The sequence below is a fragment of the Bison bison genome, unplaced genomic scaffold (genome assembly GCF_000754665.1).
Source record: "Bison bison bison isolate TAMUID 2011002044 unplaced genomic scaffold, Bison_UMD1.0 scf7180017864456, whole genome shotgun sequence".
Taxonomy (NCBI): domain Eukaryota; kingdom Metazoa; phylum Chordata; class Mammalia; order Artiodactyla; family Bovidae; genus Bison; species Bison bison.
Window position 1 is genome coordinate 28,513,701 of NW_011495018.1, and position 16,601 is coordinate 28,530,301.

At 44.5% G+C, this 16,601-nt stretch overlaps 2 protein-coding genes across 5 annotated transcripts in view; both read left to right on the top strand.

Annotated features, from left to right (window-relative positions):
- Positions 1–4,339, top strand: part of KCNIP2 (Kv channel interacting protein 2) — a 19,357-nt gene extending 15,018 nt beyond the window's left edge. For 2 of the 4 annotated variants that reach the window (XM_010859472.1, XM_010859471.1), the window contains exons 2-8: positions 867–991; positions 1,353–1,422; positions 1,567–1,637; positions 1,758–1,865; positions 2,055–2,159; positions 2,294–2,356; positions 2,652–4,336. In XM_010859472.1, the coding sequence (XP_010857774.1) occupies positions 867–991; positions 1,353–1,422; positions 1,567–1,637; positions 1,758–1,865; positions 2,055–2,159; positions 2,294–2,356; positions 2,652–2,699 (590 nt within the window). In that variant the 3' untranslated portion in view covers positions 2,700–4,336. Of the gene's footprint in view, positions 1–101; positions 201–866; positions 992–1,352; positions 1,423–1,566; positions 1,638–1,757; positions 1,866–2,054; positions 2,160–2,293; positions 2,357–2,651 lie in introns of all 4 variants that reach the window. The other 2 variants (XM_010859474.1, XM_010859473.1) reach the window with 2 other exon arrangements.
- A 3,746-nt stretch (positions 4,340–8,085) lies between these two features.
- Positions 8,086–16,601, top strand: part of MGEA5 (meningioma expressed antigen 5 (hyaluronidase)) — a 29,033-nt gene continuing 20,517 nt past the window's right edge. Inside the window, exons 1-4 of the mRNA XM_010859475.1 lie at positions 8,086–8,708; positions 12,016–12,067; positions 12,499–12,596; positions 14,131–14,261. Of these exons, the coding sequence (XP_010857777.1) occupies positions 8,510–8,708; positions 12,016–12,067; positions 12,499–12,596; positions 14,131–14,261 (480 nt within the window). The 5' untranslated portion in view covers positions 8,086–8,509. The remainder of the gene's footprint in view (positions 8,709–12,015; positions 12,068–12,498; positions 12,597–14,130; positions 14,262–16,601) is intronic.

Here is a 16,601-nt window from a genome sequence, read left to right on the forward strand (position 1 = left end):
CGTTACGCCTGCCTTTGCGTGCACGAGGAGATGGGGAGTGTGCATTATAACAAGCAGGTCTGTGAGATTTGCTGTGAGTGTGAGGGGCGAGGTGTGTGCAGTTGGCCGGGTCTTCCGCTTTCTCGGTGACAGTTCGCTCCCTTCAGCATTAGCCGCCCCAGCCTCCCTCCGCCCCCACAGACCCCGCCTGCTGGACCCAGGTGACTTATTCTCCTGGTGGGGGCGGGTGCGGGGAACTTTGGGAGCCTGGGTTGGGGGCATCTGCCTGGGGACTGGATGTTGGGAACTGGGGTGGGACTGAGATGGGCCTGGGGTGGTGGCCTTCTCTAAGGCACATACGGGTGTGGCAGGAGTTGGGCTACGGATGGGGCTTGGCTGGAGCTGGGCGGGGCATGGCTCGGGCATGGCTGGGATAGCTGAGATGGGGCTTGGCTGGAGGGCTGGGTCTGGGCGGGGCAAGGGTAAGGCTGGGCGGATCTGAGTTTGGTAAGGGAAGGCCCAGAGTTCCCACCCTCAGAAGCCCCTTCTCCAACCCAGTTTTCCTGCTCCTGTCCTGGGATGAAGATGGGACTGGGGGCCTTCCCCTCCAACCAGGGATCAAGGGGCCAGGGGCCAGCGCTGACTCAGACCGCTGGCTCTGGGGCCAGGCCTCGCCCTGGACTAAGCCTGCTGATTAACTTCGAAGCTGACTTGGTGTCTTCTTTCCTTGCCTTGAAGTCCTTGGCTCGGGATCAGGGGAACTGGCAGGCTGGTCTCCTGCGTCGGAGATGGGGGGGTTGGATAGTTAAGTGATTTTGAAGAGGGGTCATGGGGGACAGGCCTGAGGCGCGGCTGTCCCCCTCCGCCCAACCCCCCCCCCCCCGCAGACAGCGTGGAGGATGAGTTTGAATTGTCCACCGTGTGTCACCGGCCTGAGGGTCTGGAGCAGCTGCAGGAGCAAACCAAATTCACGCGCAAGGAGCTGCAGGTCTTGTACCGGGGTTTCAAAAACGTGAGTGCAAAACTCAGTCTAACTGGGGAGGGGCGGGGTCTGTGCAGGACTTTTCTCGCTTCTGGGAGTGAGAGCGATGGGGAGGGGAAGGGACAGCTCCTAGATAGGCGTGCCTGCCAGTTTAAGAAGGGAGCCTATAGGCTGGCCTGTCTGCTCTGTGCTTTTTATTTGTGCACTTGGGAGAAGTCTTCCCTCCAGTGGAAGAGCTACATGGTGAGCCCCCTAGAGACGCAAAGACATCCCTCCTCTCTGGGCGTCTCTGACCACCGAGAGTGGGGTGGGAACGTGGGTGAGCAGTTGGGTGGTGAGTGGAAGAGGGTTTCTTCCTTCAGTCTGCTTTCCCTCCCCATCCTCCCCACAGGAATGTCCCAGTGGAATTGTCAATGAGGAAAACTTCAAGCAGATTTACTCTCAGTTCTTTCCTCAAGGAGGTAAGGAGATAAGTCCTTGGGGAGAGGTTCTGGAGGGGTTGGAAATGCCAAGTGAATGGGGTTGGCAGAGCCCCACAGAGGTAGGGAGGTAGGAAGTCTGCTCCTGTCTGGAAGCAAGCTTGCTCACCCACACTTATCCTACAGACTCGAGCACATACGCCACTTTTCTCTTCAATGCCTTTGACACCAACCATGATGGCTCAGTCAGTTTTGAGGTGAGCTGGAGGAGGTGGGCCAGGGAAGCATGCTTCCTGGGACATCAGGGCCAGGCCAAACCCAGAGAGAGGGTTGAGTGAAGGTACCTGAAGACTCATTTTCCCCTGCCCCCTTCCTAGGACTTTGTGGCTGGTTTGTCGGTGATTCTTCGGGGAACCACAGATGATAGGCTGAACTGGGCCTTCAACCTATATGACCTCAACAAGGATGGCTGTATTACCAAGGAGGTGGGGGGCAACTGAAGAGTTGGGGGTGGGGGGTTATATGTGTATGGGGATGGGCACAGGGCCCTCGGGTGGGGACGTGACCCAAATATGCGTCATCAGCAAGGGCTGACGTCTGCCCCAGGCCCCAGGCCTTCTAGTTAGGAGGCTGGAGGCTCTGAGGAGGGATCCTCTTCTCTCTTGGTCTAACAGGAAATGCTTGATATCATGAAGTCCATCTATGACATGATGGGCAAGTACACGTATCCTGCACTCCGGGAGGAGGCCCCAAGGGAGCACGTGGAGAGCTTTTTCCAGGTGCCTGGGACAGGGCAGGCTGGGGTTTGGAGTGAAAGGAAGGAGGCAAGGTCCCAGCAGGGAACTTACCTGAGTTCTGCCTGCCTCTTTCCTGTCATCTCTCCTGTTTTCTCTACCTGACTACCTTTTTGCAGAAGATGGACAGGAACAAGGATGGCGTGGTGACTATTGAGGAATTCATTGAGTCTTGTCAAAAGGTACAGGGCCCTGCCCTCTACATTTCCCTGATCTGGACTCAGGGCCTGATTCAATGATGTAGGAGAAAGCTCCTTTGGGCAAAGTACCATCTCCCTAACTACCCCCAATTCTGAATCCTTTTCCTTCATAACTTGGGGAGGCCTGTCCCTTCCCCACCTCTCTGATTGTCTCCTTCTTCACTGCCTCTCTCTGTCTCTGAACGTCCCTATTTCTGAATCAGTGCTCTTCTCCCTTTCTCTGATAAGCTCTTTTTCTTTCTTTCTCTCCAATTTGCCTCTCCCACCATGGCTACAGGACGAGAACATCATGAGGTCCATGCAACTCTTTGACAATGTCATCTAGCTCCCCAGGAGAGGGGGTCAGTTGCCCTGGGGGAACCATGCTCTAGCCCTAGTCCAGGTGGACCTCACCCTTCTCTTCCCAGGTCTGTCCTCATCCTAGCTCTACCCTGGGGGCTATAGGAACCCAAGAGCCTGGGGATTTGGTGGTCCATACAGCTGGAGCTGAGGAGGGTAGGGAGTGGGCAGAGTGTATCTGTGGGGGTGTTCTCGACTCCCAACAGCTCCCCCTTCCTGCCTGAAACTCAGTGCCGAGGTTGCCCTGTTATGGGAATTGAGTGGTCCTTCCCCTCCCACCCCCCAACTGAGAAACCACAACACTAGGCAAAATTTCTCCTGCTATGGTGCTTCCTCCATCCCTGATCTCATAAACATTTCCCCTAAGATTCCCTTATAAAAAGGCTCTTCTGTCCTTGCCACTGACTGGCCTTTTAGGCCAGGGCCTTTGACAGTGCTGTAGGAGGGGGTCAAGAATGTGGAGGGAGTAACCTTGGGCCTAAGCCAGTGGGTAGGCCCTAGGAGGCAATTGCGGTAGAGAGCAGAAAGGCCTGGGGATTGTCAGTGACAGCATACCAGGCTGTAGCTTTGAGCTCTACAGGTCTGCCACCCCAAGCCATCAGAATATGTGTTTCCAGGCTCTTCAGAAAACCTTGGAAATATACCCAGAAATTTTCCATATACTCCTCAGTATCCCAGGAGAACTTGGGATCTGGGTTTTGGCAGATCCCTGGAATTTCTTCCTCTCCTTCCTTCCTGTTTGGGTAGTGGTGGTGGCAGCAGGGGGAAGATGGGTGGGAGCTGCTTGACTGATACCTGCCAAAGTTTCAGCCTACCTTCTCTGATGACTACAACTTAAGATTTCATTTGCCATTTCCTCTAGACCTGGAGGCATGGAGTAAGTCAGGGACCACCCTGTGGATGCCTTAGGAGAAAAAGGAAGGAAGGAGGCAGACATAGCATTTGAACCCAGTGTGGGGGCATTTTTGAGAATTTTTGATATACCCAGGCTCTATTCCTGCCTCCCCACATAGCCTCCTCATAGCCCACTCAGAGTTTCCTCTTGCTCTAGTCAATCTACCCAGAGATGCCCCTGAGGACACCTTGATGGCAGGGACCATAGGATCCAGGTCCCACCTCACTGTCAGCAGCCCTGCCACACTGCTACCCTTTAATATATCTGCTTGTCCCATTTAGCTCACTTTCCCAGTCAGCTGTGAATTGAGGCAGAGGGCACCCAAGAAGCCCCCTTCCCCATGAGAACACTGTTGACTACTTTGCATTTTTGGTTCCTCTGTAATTTTTGTAAAATAAGAAATCACCAGATCCAATAAAACACAATGGCTATGCACAGGTTGCTGTCTCTGCCTTTTTGTCCCTCCTTCCCCACACATAAACTCACAACCCCTAACTCATACAGCCTTTTAGATCCCAAAGACAATGCCTCCTTTCCTAGAGTATGGCCAACCCTTGGCGGGAGATCAAGTCACATGTTCTGGAAGGGTTGGAAACCTCCTGGACCTTAGAGAGGCTCCTGAATCTCCCTCATCCTTGGAGGAGACAAGGAAGAGAAAGATGATTGATGTCCCAAAGACTATGCCAAGCCAGCTGTCTTTTGGCTAAACATTCTTTCAAGTCAAATCAAGAATTTCTAATTTACATATTAATACATCTTAGTTAATTTCAAAATGCTTTTAAGAGGGGAATTCCCTTTAGGTTCTAATGAAAGTTCCTTTGTGTAAACATTCCAGCTAGTATAGATGTACATTTGTGTCTGTACTCTAGCCAAGAATGATGGGGGAGCAGATGAAGCGGACCAAGGACAGGTCACCACGGAGCAGTTGACACAAAGGGTAATAGAAGCTCCTGTGTGGGGTAGGAACCTTTCTTTGTTCTGCTCCTGGAGAGGGGCTGCCAATGCTAAGTTCCTCCCATCCTTTCTCTAGGGCAGTGTTATGTGGTAACTAAGCTTTACAGTCCATATAAGGGGGATCAGGCCTTCTCTTCCAACATTGTACATGCACACATTGATAAGATCAAGGGAGGGGTGTGGTGTCTAAGAAACAAAACCTTACTTCCAGAGTTCTTCATTTTGTCATCTGTTTTTGCTGCTCACATCATCACACAGCTGTCTGCTCCTTAGGTCCTTGGGTTTCTTTGGGTCACAACCCCTCTGTAGGATCTAATTAAATTTGTGGACCTACTGTCTAGAGGAAAAAAATAGCACAGTTTTCCATATATTTTTGTGTCCCTGAAGCCCATCCATGGGCCCTAATGAAGAACCTATGATCTAGTCCACCTCTCAGTCTTCCATTGTACAGAAGAGGAAACAGGCCCAAAGAGCAGAGAGGACTTGCTCAAGATCAACCGATGAGTTTATAGGAGGGTTGATACTAGACTCAGTCCCCCAAATCTCTGTCCAGGGTGGCCTTGGAGCACAGTAAAAATTTGTGTGTGAAAGATGGATGCTATGCATGTCATGTATTATCAAGACAAGGTAACACTGACAGGCTGTCATGTTGCCCTATACTTTTCCTTCCAGGCACTTATCAGTTTGTAACTGTATATTCAAGTGTATTTATTTGAGTGATTATTTGTCTTTTTTGTTACATTGTAAGCTCCTGAGGACTCCTTGAGTCCCTGGACTAGGTTTTTTTCCCCCTTACCATCCTATCCTGGGGCCTGGCAAGTAATAGGTATTTCATAATTGTATGAATAACTGTATGGTTTGGATAAATGGGCATGGTAGGTGTATGTATATAATTGGCTTAAACATGGAGACGGTCTCTATATTTTAGGGTACATTCAAGCTTGAGGGAAGTTGAAGTCTGGAGCTGAGAATTTCTAGGAACTGAGAAGTACCCCAGAGCTAGGGCAGACAAATGGGAACCAGGGAAAAAAAAAAAAAGAAAAGACAGGAGGTTGGGATCTGATCATTTTTTTCTGACCACTGATTAGATTCTGAATGTTGTTAGCTGCTCCATCTCAAAACACTCTTCTTTATTGTTTTTCTTTTGCCTTTCTGGCCATCCCTTCTCAATCCTCCCTTGATAACTCATCCTTCTCATTTGGAATATTAAACATTGGTCCCCACAGCTCAGACCGGAGCCTCTTTTCCATAACACATCCAATCCCATGGCTTTAAACATTATCTATATGCAGGGAGACTCCTAAGTTTTTATCCCCAGAATTCTCCTCTGAGCTCCAAGACCCACATATTCAATTGCCTATTTCACATATTCACGTGGATCTATAATGGTCATACTTAACATGTTCAAAATGGAATTTTGACTCACGCCTTCCTAGTCTTCCCCATCTCAATAAATGACATCATCTACCTAGTTGCTCAGGTCAAAATTTAGGAGTCTTCTTTTCTTCTTCCACACTCTCCCTCTACTCTCCCTTAATTCATCACCAATCCTGGGAATTCCTGGGCAGTCTAGTGGTTAGGACTCTGGTGCTTTCACTGCCCAGGGCCAGGCTCAATCCCTGGATCTCTAGGGGACTAAGATCTCCACAAGCCATGCAGCACAGCCAAAAAAAAAAATCACCAATTCCACCATCAAAGGTTCACCATCTCTCTCTACTGCTGTTCCTTAGTCTAAATCACTATCATTGCTTAACTGTATTACTTTTCTTCCATCTGAAGTAGACCTTCCTTACTGTGGTTACTTTTCATCATATCACTAGATTTCCTCCCTTCATAGAACTTATCACAAACTGAGTTCCTGTGTGTATAACTGAATCTCTTTCTCCAACCAGAATGTAAGCCCTGTGAGAGCAGGACCCTATCTTGTCCATTCCTCAACTGTTTATCACAGGACTGCTAGGCTATGATTCCTACTGTAGGCGCTGGGGGATAGAGGTGTGTTATGGAGAGAAAGGGTGTGGCAAGAATTGCCCTTTAAGCTTGACAAGTACAGATATGGAAGGTGTATCTTGCCTGGGTCACAGAGTCAGGAAGTGTTGACTATGGAGAGTAGATTTAATTATGGCTGATGACTTGCTACCAGTTGCCACAGTGTAAAGTGTGAAGCAAAGAGGAAAGTGTCATGAGACTGGGGGCTGGGGTCACCTGGAATGCCAGCTCCAAAATCCCCAAAGGACCACAATATCCAGTGAAGCTGCGATGGCCCCCCAGTGTCATCACAGGAAGTCCCCTAAGAAAATACTTGCACCTAATCCCCAGCTTAACACTCCAGGACTAAAAAGAGGGACTATAAGAGTCTGTGGAGCTACAAGTTGGTCTACCCCTGGAGGAGTCTAATATGAAACTGAAGTATAAGACGGACAATGTTAAGTGTTAATAATCAGAATGAGAAGGAGATGTTTATTTCACATTTAAATCACCTATGTAACCACGGATTTCTCAACTACCAAGTGCATTATGACAGGACCAAAGGGAGCCCTGAGAACAAATAGCAAGGAGACCCAGGCCCATCTAGGGCTCAGGGAAGGCTTCCCACAAGGAAATGATATTTATGCTGAGGCTCAAAGAGTCTCACTTCTCCCTTATACACACTTCACAGTCCCCATTCCCAAACAGGCCAGGCCTTTTCACCCCTTCCTCCATTTGTACTCCCTTCCACTTGCCTAGAGTGTTCTCTTCTCTCTCCCCAACCCAATTTGGCTAACTCCTATTTATCCTTTATGACCCAGCTCGAAAGTGAAGCCATGGCCGCCGCCTCTACCCAAAGGAAGATGAAGTCAATCCCTCCTCTGAGCTCCCACAACACTTGGGTACATCATGTGGGGATTGTGTGTGTATTCATTAGCCTGAACCTCCTTGCTGTGAGCTCATAGTGGCCCAAGAGGCAAGCAGGAGGCAAGCTCAATAGGTGTCTGCTGAAAGAAGGAATGATTTAGATTTTAAAGGGGGGTTGGGGCCAAGCTGGAGATAGGGGAAAATGTTTCAGGGCAGAGGAGTGAGCTGAGCTTCTTGGAGTGTTGTCTTCACAGAACCGAGCCTGGGTCAGGCTGATGTAATGAACCAACCTGTCAGAATAATCTCAATAGAAAGTAGGTCAGTTTCTTCCCAGCTCTTTAAGAACCAGAGGCTTGGATTCCGCGCCTGCGCATTAAGAGAGTAAACACCTCTTTTTTTTTCACCCACTCCCGCCTGCCGGCCCTATCCACATGCCTATTGCCCCAAGCCGCTCCAGCCTCCTCCCATTTTCCCCTTCTCCGGGTTGGTTAATGGTCTGTTCTTGGGAGTCTGGCTCGTTCTGGAGGGTGGCGAGCATAAATGGTACATTCCACTGCCTTCGTTACATTCCGCTTTTCGCGGCTTTTCTGTTCTGCTCCCCCCTACCGAATGAAGCTCAATAGACTGGCTCAAAAGAAGGAGGGGGAGCCGGGCTGAAGGGACCGGTCTGAGCCGGTCTCCGGCGCAGGCGCAGTGCGGATAAACAGGAAGCGGGCGGTAGAGGCAGCAGCAGAGGAGACCCAGGGGCAGCGGGAGGAGGCAGCGGGAGAACTAGGATTATCGGAAGGTCAACAGAAGCTGAGAAGGAGAAAAAGAGCCTTGGCCATCTGTCTCCAAAGAACGATACGTCGTGGACTCGATTTTAGGCTTCCGGCATTCCCCAGCTTAGGCTGAGGCAGCGGCTGACAAAGGGCTCGCGCCGGTGCCGCCGCCCTTCTCATCCGGGCATTCGGGTCCCTGCGGAGCGGGAGGGGGAAGGGCAGAGGGGGAAGGGAAGGAGCAGGAAGGGCGCGCGCTAGGAGCCGAGGCCCTCTCCAGGGCTCCGGGCCGGCGGCCCAACGGACGGAGGCCGAGGAGGACCTGCAGAGGTGGCGGCGGCCGGGGGCAGGAGGATGGTGCAGAAGGAGAGCCAGGCGGCGCTGGAGGAGCGGGAGAGCGAGCTCAATTCCAACCCTGCCGCCTCCGCGGGGGCATCGTTGGAGCCGCAGGCAGCTCCAGCCCCGGGAGAAGACAACCCAACCGGGGCCGGGGGAGCAGCGGTCGCCGGGGCGGCAGGAGGGGCTCGGAGGTTCCTATGTGGCGTGGTGGAAGGTGAGAACTGTGGCGCGGGCTGGGCAGGAGTGTCCTCCCCCCGCCCCACCCCAATAGTAATCTGTTCTTTCCTGGTTAGGCGGATGGCGGCGAAGCTTGGGCGGTGGCGGTGGCGGGCAGGGGGGAAGTGGGGGAAGCTCTAAAAGGGGATTATTCCTGTGGGTCTGAAATTTGACCCTGCTGGAACAAGGGAAGAGGCGAGAGGGTGGGCAAGTCTTCTCTCGCGTTCTGGAACGGCGTCGAATTCCCCTCTGGCTATTAACGTGCCTGACCCCACCCGGCTGGGCTTGGAGCCAGGCGTGCTCCAGTGGAGGCGGTGTAGGGAGTCTGGTCTTGGGCTCTTGAGTTTTACATCTTTGTACCTTGGGATCTTGTTTCCTAAGGTGGTTTGGGTTCACATACGGAAAGGCATGTATAGTACTGCTGCCCCTACCCTTTTGAAAGAAGACTACCCATCAGATGTGCTAGTTGTATTCCTGGAGTGAAGAGGAGCACTGTGGGCCTATAGTTTTACAAATTCCTTTTTGCCTAGAGGTGGTTTTTTTTTTTTGGTTTGTTTCTTTTGTTTATTCAGTCCCCAACTCCCACCCTTTGAATCCAATTTCTTTTGCAGCCTGGAAAATTGCCCTTTGCTAACTACTCTGCCTTGCCTTGAGGGATGAAGCTTTGATTTTAATAGTATTTGAGATACGGAATTTTTAGTTTAATTATTTCAAAAAAGGTTTAAAAATTCCTTTTCACCGCCTCCTTTCCCATTACCATTTAGGAATGATGGACTTTCTTTGGTGGTTGGAGAAAATGAGTAGAAGATTGTATCACAGTTTATGAATGTAATGGACAAATGTTCCACAGATGTGCATTCTATGAAAGTATAAATCAATATCATTGCTCTTACCTGAAGTATAGCATGTATTCGAACTTTCTAAAGTATTTTGGCTGACCCAGGGTTTCCTAGCTTGTATACTTCATTAGTTTCTTTTACATGTAATGGTGTGCATAGGAGTAACAGTTAAATACTGGTCTTTATTAAAAACCAGAAAGGCATGGAAAAAGAAAAGAGGATTGTCCTCTTGGTTGAGAACTTCTGAACATATGGAGTATTCATTTGAAAGATGGGTGGTGATTATGGTATTTTACATAAAGTTTAATTGTAGGGGAAAACAAGACTAGTTGGCAGCTAGGGTTAGAAATGAAACGGTTCAGTGACGTTAACTGTTGCACAGTTTTGGGGAAAACAGAATGGAAAAATTACCTATGTGTTAGTCCGGAGTCTATGTTTATGAAAACATGATTGCTTTGCTTGACTTATCCATCGATGTATTTATAAGACTAGAATCTATCTGCAGGGAGATACTAGGAAAAGAATCTGTGTTTTGCGACCTAAGATCTTGGGATGGAGGGTGGGAGAGAAGTGCTGGACGATTAGAAATTTTAGAGCTAGACTAACAGTGAGTCGAAGGAAACTTGCCTGTGGATTACACCTTCTTAATAATTACAGAAAAAGTTAGTTGTGGTTAAGATCAGTTGATTTGTTTTTCAGAATAGTATTAAAAGGGAACTAGTCTACTTAAAATTGTTACCTGTTGTCTTTTCTCCTTCCCATTCCCTAGAATATTTCCTTGGTGACTGAGCTCCTGATTTTTTTTTTTTTTGGTGTTTGGTTTTTCTTTCCCTCACAAACCTTTGTTGATTTTATTTATTTACATACTTATGAGGTTAATTTGTGCTTTTATTTGCAAGTATTTAACTACAGTGGCCCACAAAATTTGTTGATTTTAAAAGTACATTTTACACCACAAACCAACACACACATATACATATATAAAAGTGAAACAAAAGTTTTGCCAAAAAGGTCTACCCTGAGTGTTAGTTTTGTTTTGGGTTTTTTTTTTTTTTTTTACGAGTTGTTTTTTTTTTTAAGCAAGGATGAACTTCACTGACAGTCACCAGAGTTCCCAGTTCTTCTTAAGGTTCACTTTAATGATGTGAATAATGCAGGTTTTGTGGACGAATCTGTGTTGATTTTAACTCGTGTAACAGCCCTCCTTCCTCTTTGTGGTGCCAGTTAACTAAAACCATGAACCTTACTCTCAAAGAGCAAAGTTAGGGTTTCTGAAGATTAAAACGTTAGACCCTTGAAAAAAAATTTTTTTTAATGCTGAGACAGACCTAAAGGAAAGTTTAATGCCTACTCTTTTAAGAGGTAATGATAATGCAAACTGTTGAAGGAAAGCTATAAAGACTTGTAAAATTCACTTAACATTTTAAATCACTTGTAAGAGAGTAACCATTAAATTGTCCAGATTCTAAGTGCTGCAGTTTCATGCGTTAGTACCTAATGAATTTTTCATTTTTATTTTTTGGTCTGTCTCATTATCTTTGTGCAGAGTAACTATTCTGTTTAGAGTAGAGGTTATTACAGTTCAGAAATTTTGGTTTTGAGTTTGTTAAGTTGTGTATGTAAGGAGCATTTTCTGTTCAAAACAATATTTGAACCATCTTCATAATACTCTTGAGAGGTTGTCCTTATCTCTGGCAGATGATTAGATTGAGACTGGTGGAAAATAAAGGTTAGGCAAGCTGTAATACCAGTTTGGTGCTTATATCACTAACATCATCCATCTGCAGGTTTGTTTCTTGAATTACTAGTGCTGTGCCCCCACATGGGGTACTGGAGTGAGTCACATTCTTGAATTTTCAGTTGTTTAAACATTTGCTCTGGAATTGAGATTGCTTGAGTTTCCAGTTTGGGCCAGTTCTGATGTTGAATTTGCTGTGAGTGTAGTTTAAGGCACTTTTTGAGTCTCTTTTACAATGTAATTTTGGGAAACAAAATCATAAAATTGGGTCAGTCAGATTCTTTACTAATTCTGTTCCTGATTTTTTTCCCTACCTTTTCTACCTCTAAAAGTGGTTTAACTCCCCTCCTAGATAGTACTTGTTATTAATAGCAGCTTGGGGTTACTAGGCTTCCCCTCTTCTCACTGTAAGACTGAGATAATCTTTCTAAAAAGTTAGGTTTAAATATATTTGGTCTTTTTTGACAGTGAAAAGAGATGACATTTAGCTCTTTTTAGATAACTATCACATAAGTAATTAGTGTTCATGGTAGAAAAACCAGAAAATTTGCCTAAGCAAAAAGGGAATTAAAGTCACTATATAATATCACCCCAAAACATGTTAATGTTTTACTAAACATCCTTCAAATTTTTGTATTTTTCACAAATTGACATCATTTGTATTGTAATCTGCTTTTCTCAGTACAGTTTACCACATTCTTACAATTTCATTCTTACTTTGAATCTAGGATTTTATGGAAGACCATGGGTTATGGAACAGAGAAAAGAACTCTTTAGAAGGTAACTTTTTATTATATAAAGGAGAGTCTTAATTAATATTTCCTTTTGTTTGAGGAAACACTACCACTGAATAGGCCGAATACAGTTTGATGATTTCTCAGTTGCAGAAGTTGTTTTAACCTTGGTCTTCTTCCTCTTTACCTAGGCCAGTGGTTCTCAGACTTTCCTGGGAAAGCTGGAAAGGTTTTGGGCTTCACTTGCTTCACTCAGAGCTGTTGTATTTATATTTAAGACTGTTGGATATGTTAACATTGCTTATTTAATTTTTTTTACAACTCCACTGGACTTGAAAAAGGTTAAAAGCTACTGCCCCAGAATATTAGCTTTTTAAGAGATGGAGGTGCTCCGAAAAAAGGGAAAAAATTGAGGTGTATTGGTTAGGCATGTTGCCTGTTTATATATATATACATGTAATTTTCTTTCCTCTTAAGGCTCCAGAAATGGGAATTAAATACATATTTGTATGCTCCAAAAGATGACTACAAACATAGGATGTTTTGGCGAGAGATGTATTCAGTGGAGGAAGCCGGTAATCTTTTTCTTCTTAATCTGTAAATGTAGAGTATGTGAAGAAAACAGGTATATTTTAAATGTAGTTGTACAAGAATTAAATATTCCACTTTCACTTTGTAGGTAGTTTTCTTTTATATAGTAACTGTGTGTGTTAGTGCAGATTGAAAGAATAGCACTAACAGTGTGTAGCCATGGTGTGATTCATGGGTTTGCCAGTCTGACTCCACCTGTTTTGTGGTCATAATGGTACTTTTTAACTTCTGCCAGTAAACAGTAGGCCATTGGACAAAGAGGTGCTGAAGCAAGGCTAGGCCTCAGCAAGGCAAGTGCAAGTTTTAAAGTACTTGGGTGCAAGTTTTAAAGTACTCCAAAAAATCAGTAATAAAGATAAAAAGTATTATCTATTTTTTAAACCAGAACTAATGCAAAAAAATCCCTGAACAAAATACCAAAATCTAAAATAAAGACAGGGTTGGTATTAATGATTGTTTTGCTTCAGGTTCAACCAGGTATGGCTTGGTCTTAACCACTTGATTACTAGTACTGGTCCTGTCTTTATTTAAAGTCAGAACGACCTTACCCTGGTTCAGGCCTATACTGAAGTGAAAGCCATCTCAAACTGTCCTTTCTGTATGTGTTCTTATGTCGAGTTAGCTACATAAAATTCATAAATATAAGTAACTAAGACAAATGGTGAAGTGCTTTGTGTACTTGAGTGAATGGGGGAACATTTTCATACCTGGAATTAAATGATAACTAACAAGTAATTTACTTAATACTTGGTTACAGAGCCCAGCCAAGACAGTGAAGGCAGAAAGTTTTCTTAAATTATGTAAAAAGCAATTAAAACTGCATCTAGTTTGTTGTTTACTACTCTGTATAACTTAAATGTTTCTTCAACTTGATTATTTTCTGGTGATGCTGGTAATGAAATTTAATGTGATCAAAATATAGTTAAATGACTATCTTAAGATACTACTGAAAGTTATTTAAAGATACATCCTATGGTATGGAATAGTATTTCGATTTACTTAGGAAAATTGTCTGTCACATTTTAGAAACTTAAAGCCGTGATAGATTTCTTTGTTGTCTTTACAGAGATGTCAAGATTGTTAAGGCCATCACTTAACCCTGGTTTTTAAGAACACATTTTTCTTTTCTTCTAAATTATAAAGTAGTTATATGTAGAGTTATTTATTTAGGAATTCCAGTCGTACAGAGACAGCAAAAACAAAAACATAACTCTCAAACACTTGAGAAATAAAATTGGTTTGCATTCAGTAAGAGGATTGATGCCTTAATTGAATATTTTTGAGAAATGTCAGTGGAAGGAAGAGAATGCTTTTATTGAGTTCAGGGTGATATTAAATTGTATCAAGTTTGTGCCATTATGTAAGGCCTGTTGTCACATTGGACATGACAGTTTTGTAAAATTGAAGGGACTTTTTTCCTTGACTTATTGAAAATTGGAGAAAAATGACCTTCAGTTTAAAGGTGAAGGCTCTTCGTTTTCTGTGCTGCTTTCTAAAGTCATGGACTCTGTTCTTTAGAGCAACTTATGACTCTCATCTCTGCTGCACGGGAATATGAGATAGAGTTCATCTATGCTATCTCACCTGGATTGGATATTACTTTTTCTAACCCCAAGGAAGTGTCTACATTGAAACGCAAACTGGATCAGGTAATTTCCTTGCTTTTTCATTATTTTTCCCTGAGTCAGCACATGAAACTGAAAAGTTTCTGAGTTGCTTTTATGATATAAAAAGAAAACAAGGTTCATAGTACTTCTTTGTTCCTGGACACATTTTTATTTTCTGTGCAAATTTTTTACTTTCGATAATATTTTCTAAAGAGTGAAAAGAGCTTTACTGGAGGTACCATTGCTTTACAAACTTCACTTTGCATAAGAACTGCCTTAAAAGAATGCTTAGAAGAAATGCTTAAAAGAATGCTCATAAGCTCCATTCCCATAGATTCTTAATGAAGACTTGAGGTGGAGACTTCCCTCACATTCCAGCTGATTCTGAGTCTTCCAGAGTCACATTTCCAGAAACTGTGTATGCTGTTGGGTGCTTGCTTGACTGAGCTGAGTGAGGTTATAGAAATAGTATTCATTCGATTATATGGTTAAGAGACAATTCAGTCTGGAAATGACTGGCTAGTTTCCCAAAATGAGAAGAAACACTAGGTAAACATGTAAGCTGTTGTTGAACCTGATTGGAATCTACATTCTACTTAACATAAAAGCTGCACATCTGTTTTAGTAAAGTAAGTGTACTATGTTTATTAAAAAAGTTTATATTGGACTTCCCTAGCAGTCCGGTGGCTAAGATTTCATGCTTCCACTGCCAGGGGTGTGGGTTCCATCTTTGATCAAGGAACTAAGATCCCACTTGCCTTGTGGTGCACCTTTTAAAAAGAAAAAAAAAAATCTATATATTATTGGTGGTATTGGAATGGCTGGTAAGGAATTTAAAGTTATTAGGTTGTTGCAGAAGTAATTGTGGTTTTGTAATGTTGACATTAATACCCAGCTGTGGATGTGAATGGTGATAGAAGCAAGGTCCGATGCTGTAAAGAGCAATATTGCATAGGAACCTGAAATGTCAGGTCCATGAATCAAGGCAAATTGGAAGTGGTCAAACAAGAGATGGCAAGAGTGAATGTCGACATTCTAGGAATCAGCGAACTGAAATGGACTGGAATGGGTGAATTTAACTCAGATGACCATTATTTCTACTACTGTGGGCAGGAATCCCTCAGAAGAAATGGAGTGGCCATCATGGTCAACAAAGGAGTCCGAAATGCAGTACTTGGATGCGATCTCACAAATGACAGAATGATCTCTGTTCGTTTCCAAGGCAAACCATTCAGTATCAGAGTAATCCAAGTCTATGCCCCAACCAGTAACGCTGAAGAAGCTGAAGTTGAATGGTTCTATGAAGACCTACAAGACCTTTTAGAACTAACACCCAAAAAAGATGTCCTTCTCATTATAGGGGACTGGAATGCAAAAGTAGGAAGTCAAGAAACACCTGGAGTAACTGGCAAATTTGGCCTTGGAATACGGAATGAAGCAGGGCAAAGGCTAATAGAGTTTTGCCAAGAAAATGCACTGATCATAACAAACATCCTCTTCCAACAGCACAAGAGAAGACTCTCTACATGGACATCACCAGATGGTCAACACTGAAATCAGATTGATTATATTCTTTGCAGCCAAAGATGGAGAAGCTCTATACAGTCAGCAAAAACAAGACCAGGAGCTGACTGTGGCTCAGACCATGCACCACTTCTTGCCAAATTCAGCTTAAATGGAAGAAAGTAGGGAAAACCACTAGACCATTCAGGTATGACCTAAATCAAATCCCTTATGATTATACAGTGGAAGTGAGAAATAGATTTAAGGGACTAGATCTGATAGACAGAGTGCCTGATGAAGTATGGAATGAGGTTCGTGACATTTTACAGGAGACAGGGATCAAGACCATCCCCATGGAAAAGAAATGCAAAAAAGCAAAATGGCTGTCTGGGGAGGCCTTACAAATAGCTGTGAAAAGAAGAGAAGCGAAAAGCAAAGGAGAAAAGGAAAGATATAAATATCTGAATGCAGAGTTCCAAAGAATAGCAAGAAGAGATAAGAAAGCCTTCTTCAGCGATCAGTGCAAAGAAGTAGAGGAAAACAGAATGGGAAAGACTAGGGATCTCTTCAAAAAAATCAGATACCAAAGGAACATTTCATGCAAAGATGGGCTCGATAAAGGACAGAAATGGTATGGACTTAAGCAGAAGACACTAAGAAGAGATGGCAAGAATACACAGAAGAACTGTACAAAAAAGATCTTCACGACCCAGATAATCACGATGGTGTGATCACTGACCTAGAGCCAGACATCCTGGAATGTGAAGTCAAGTGGGCCTTAGAAAGCATCACTACGAACAAAGCTAGTGGAGGTGATGGAATTCCAGTTGAGCTATTCCAAATCCTGAAAGATGATGCTGTGAAAGTGCTGCACTCAAT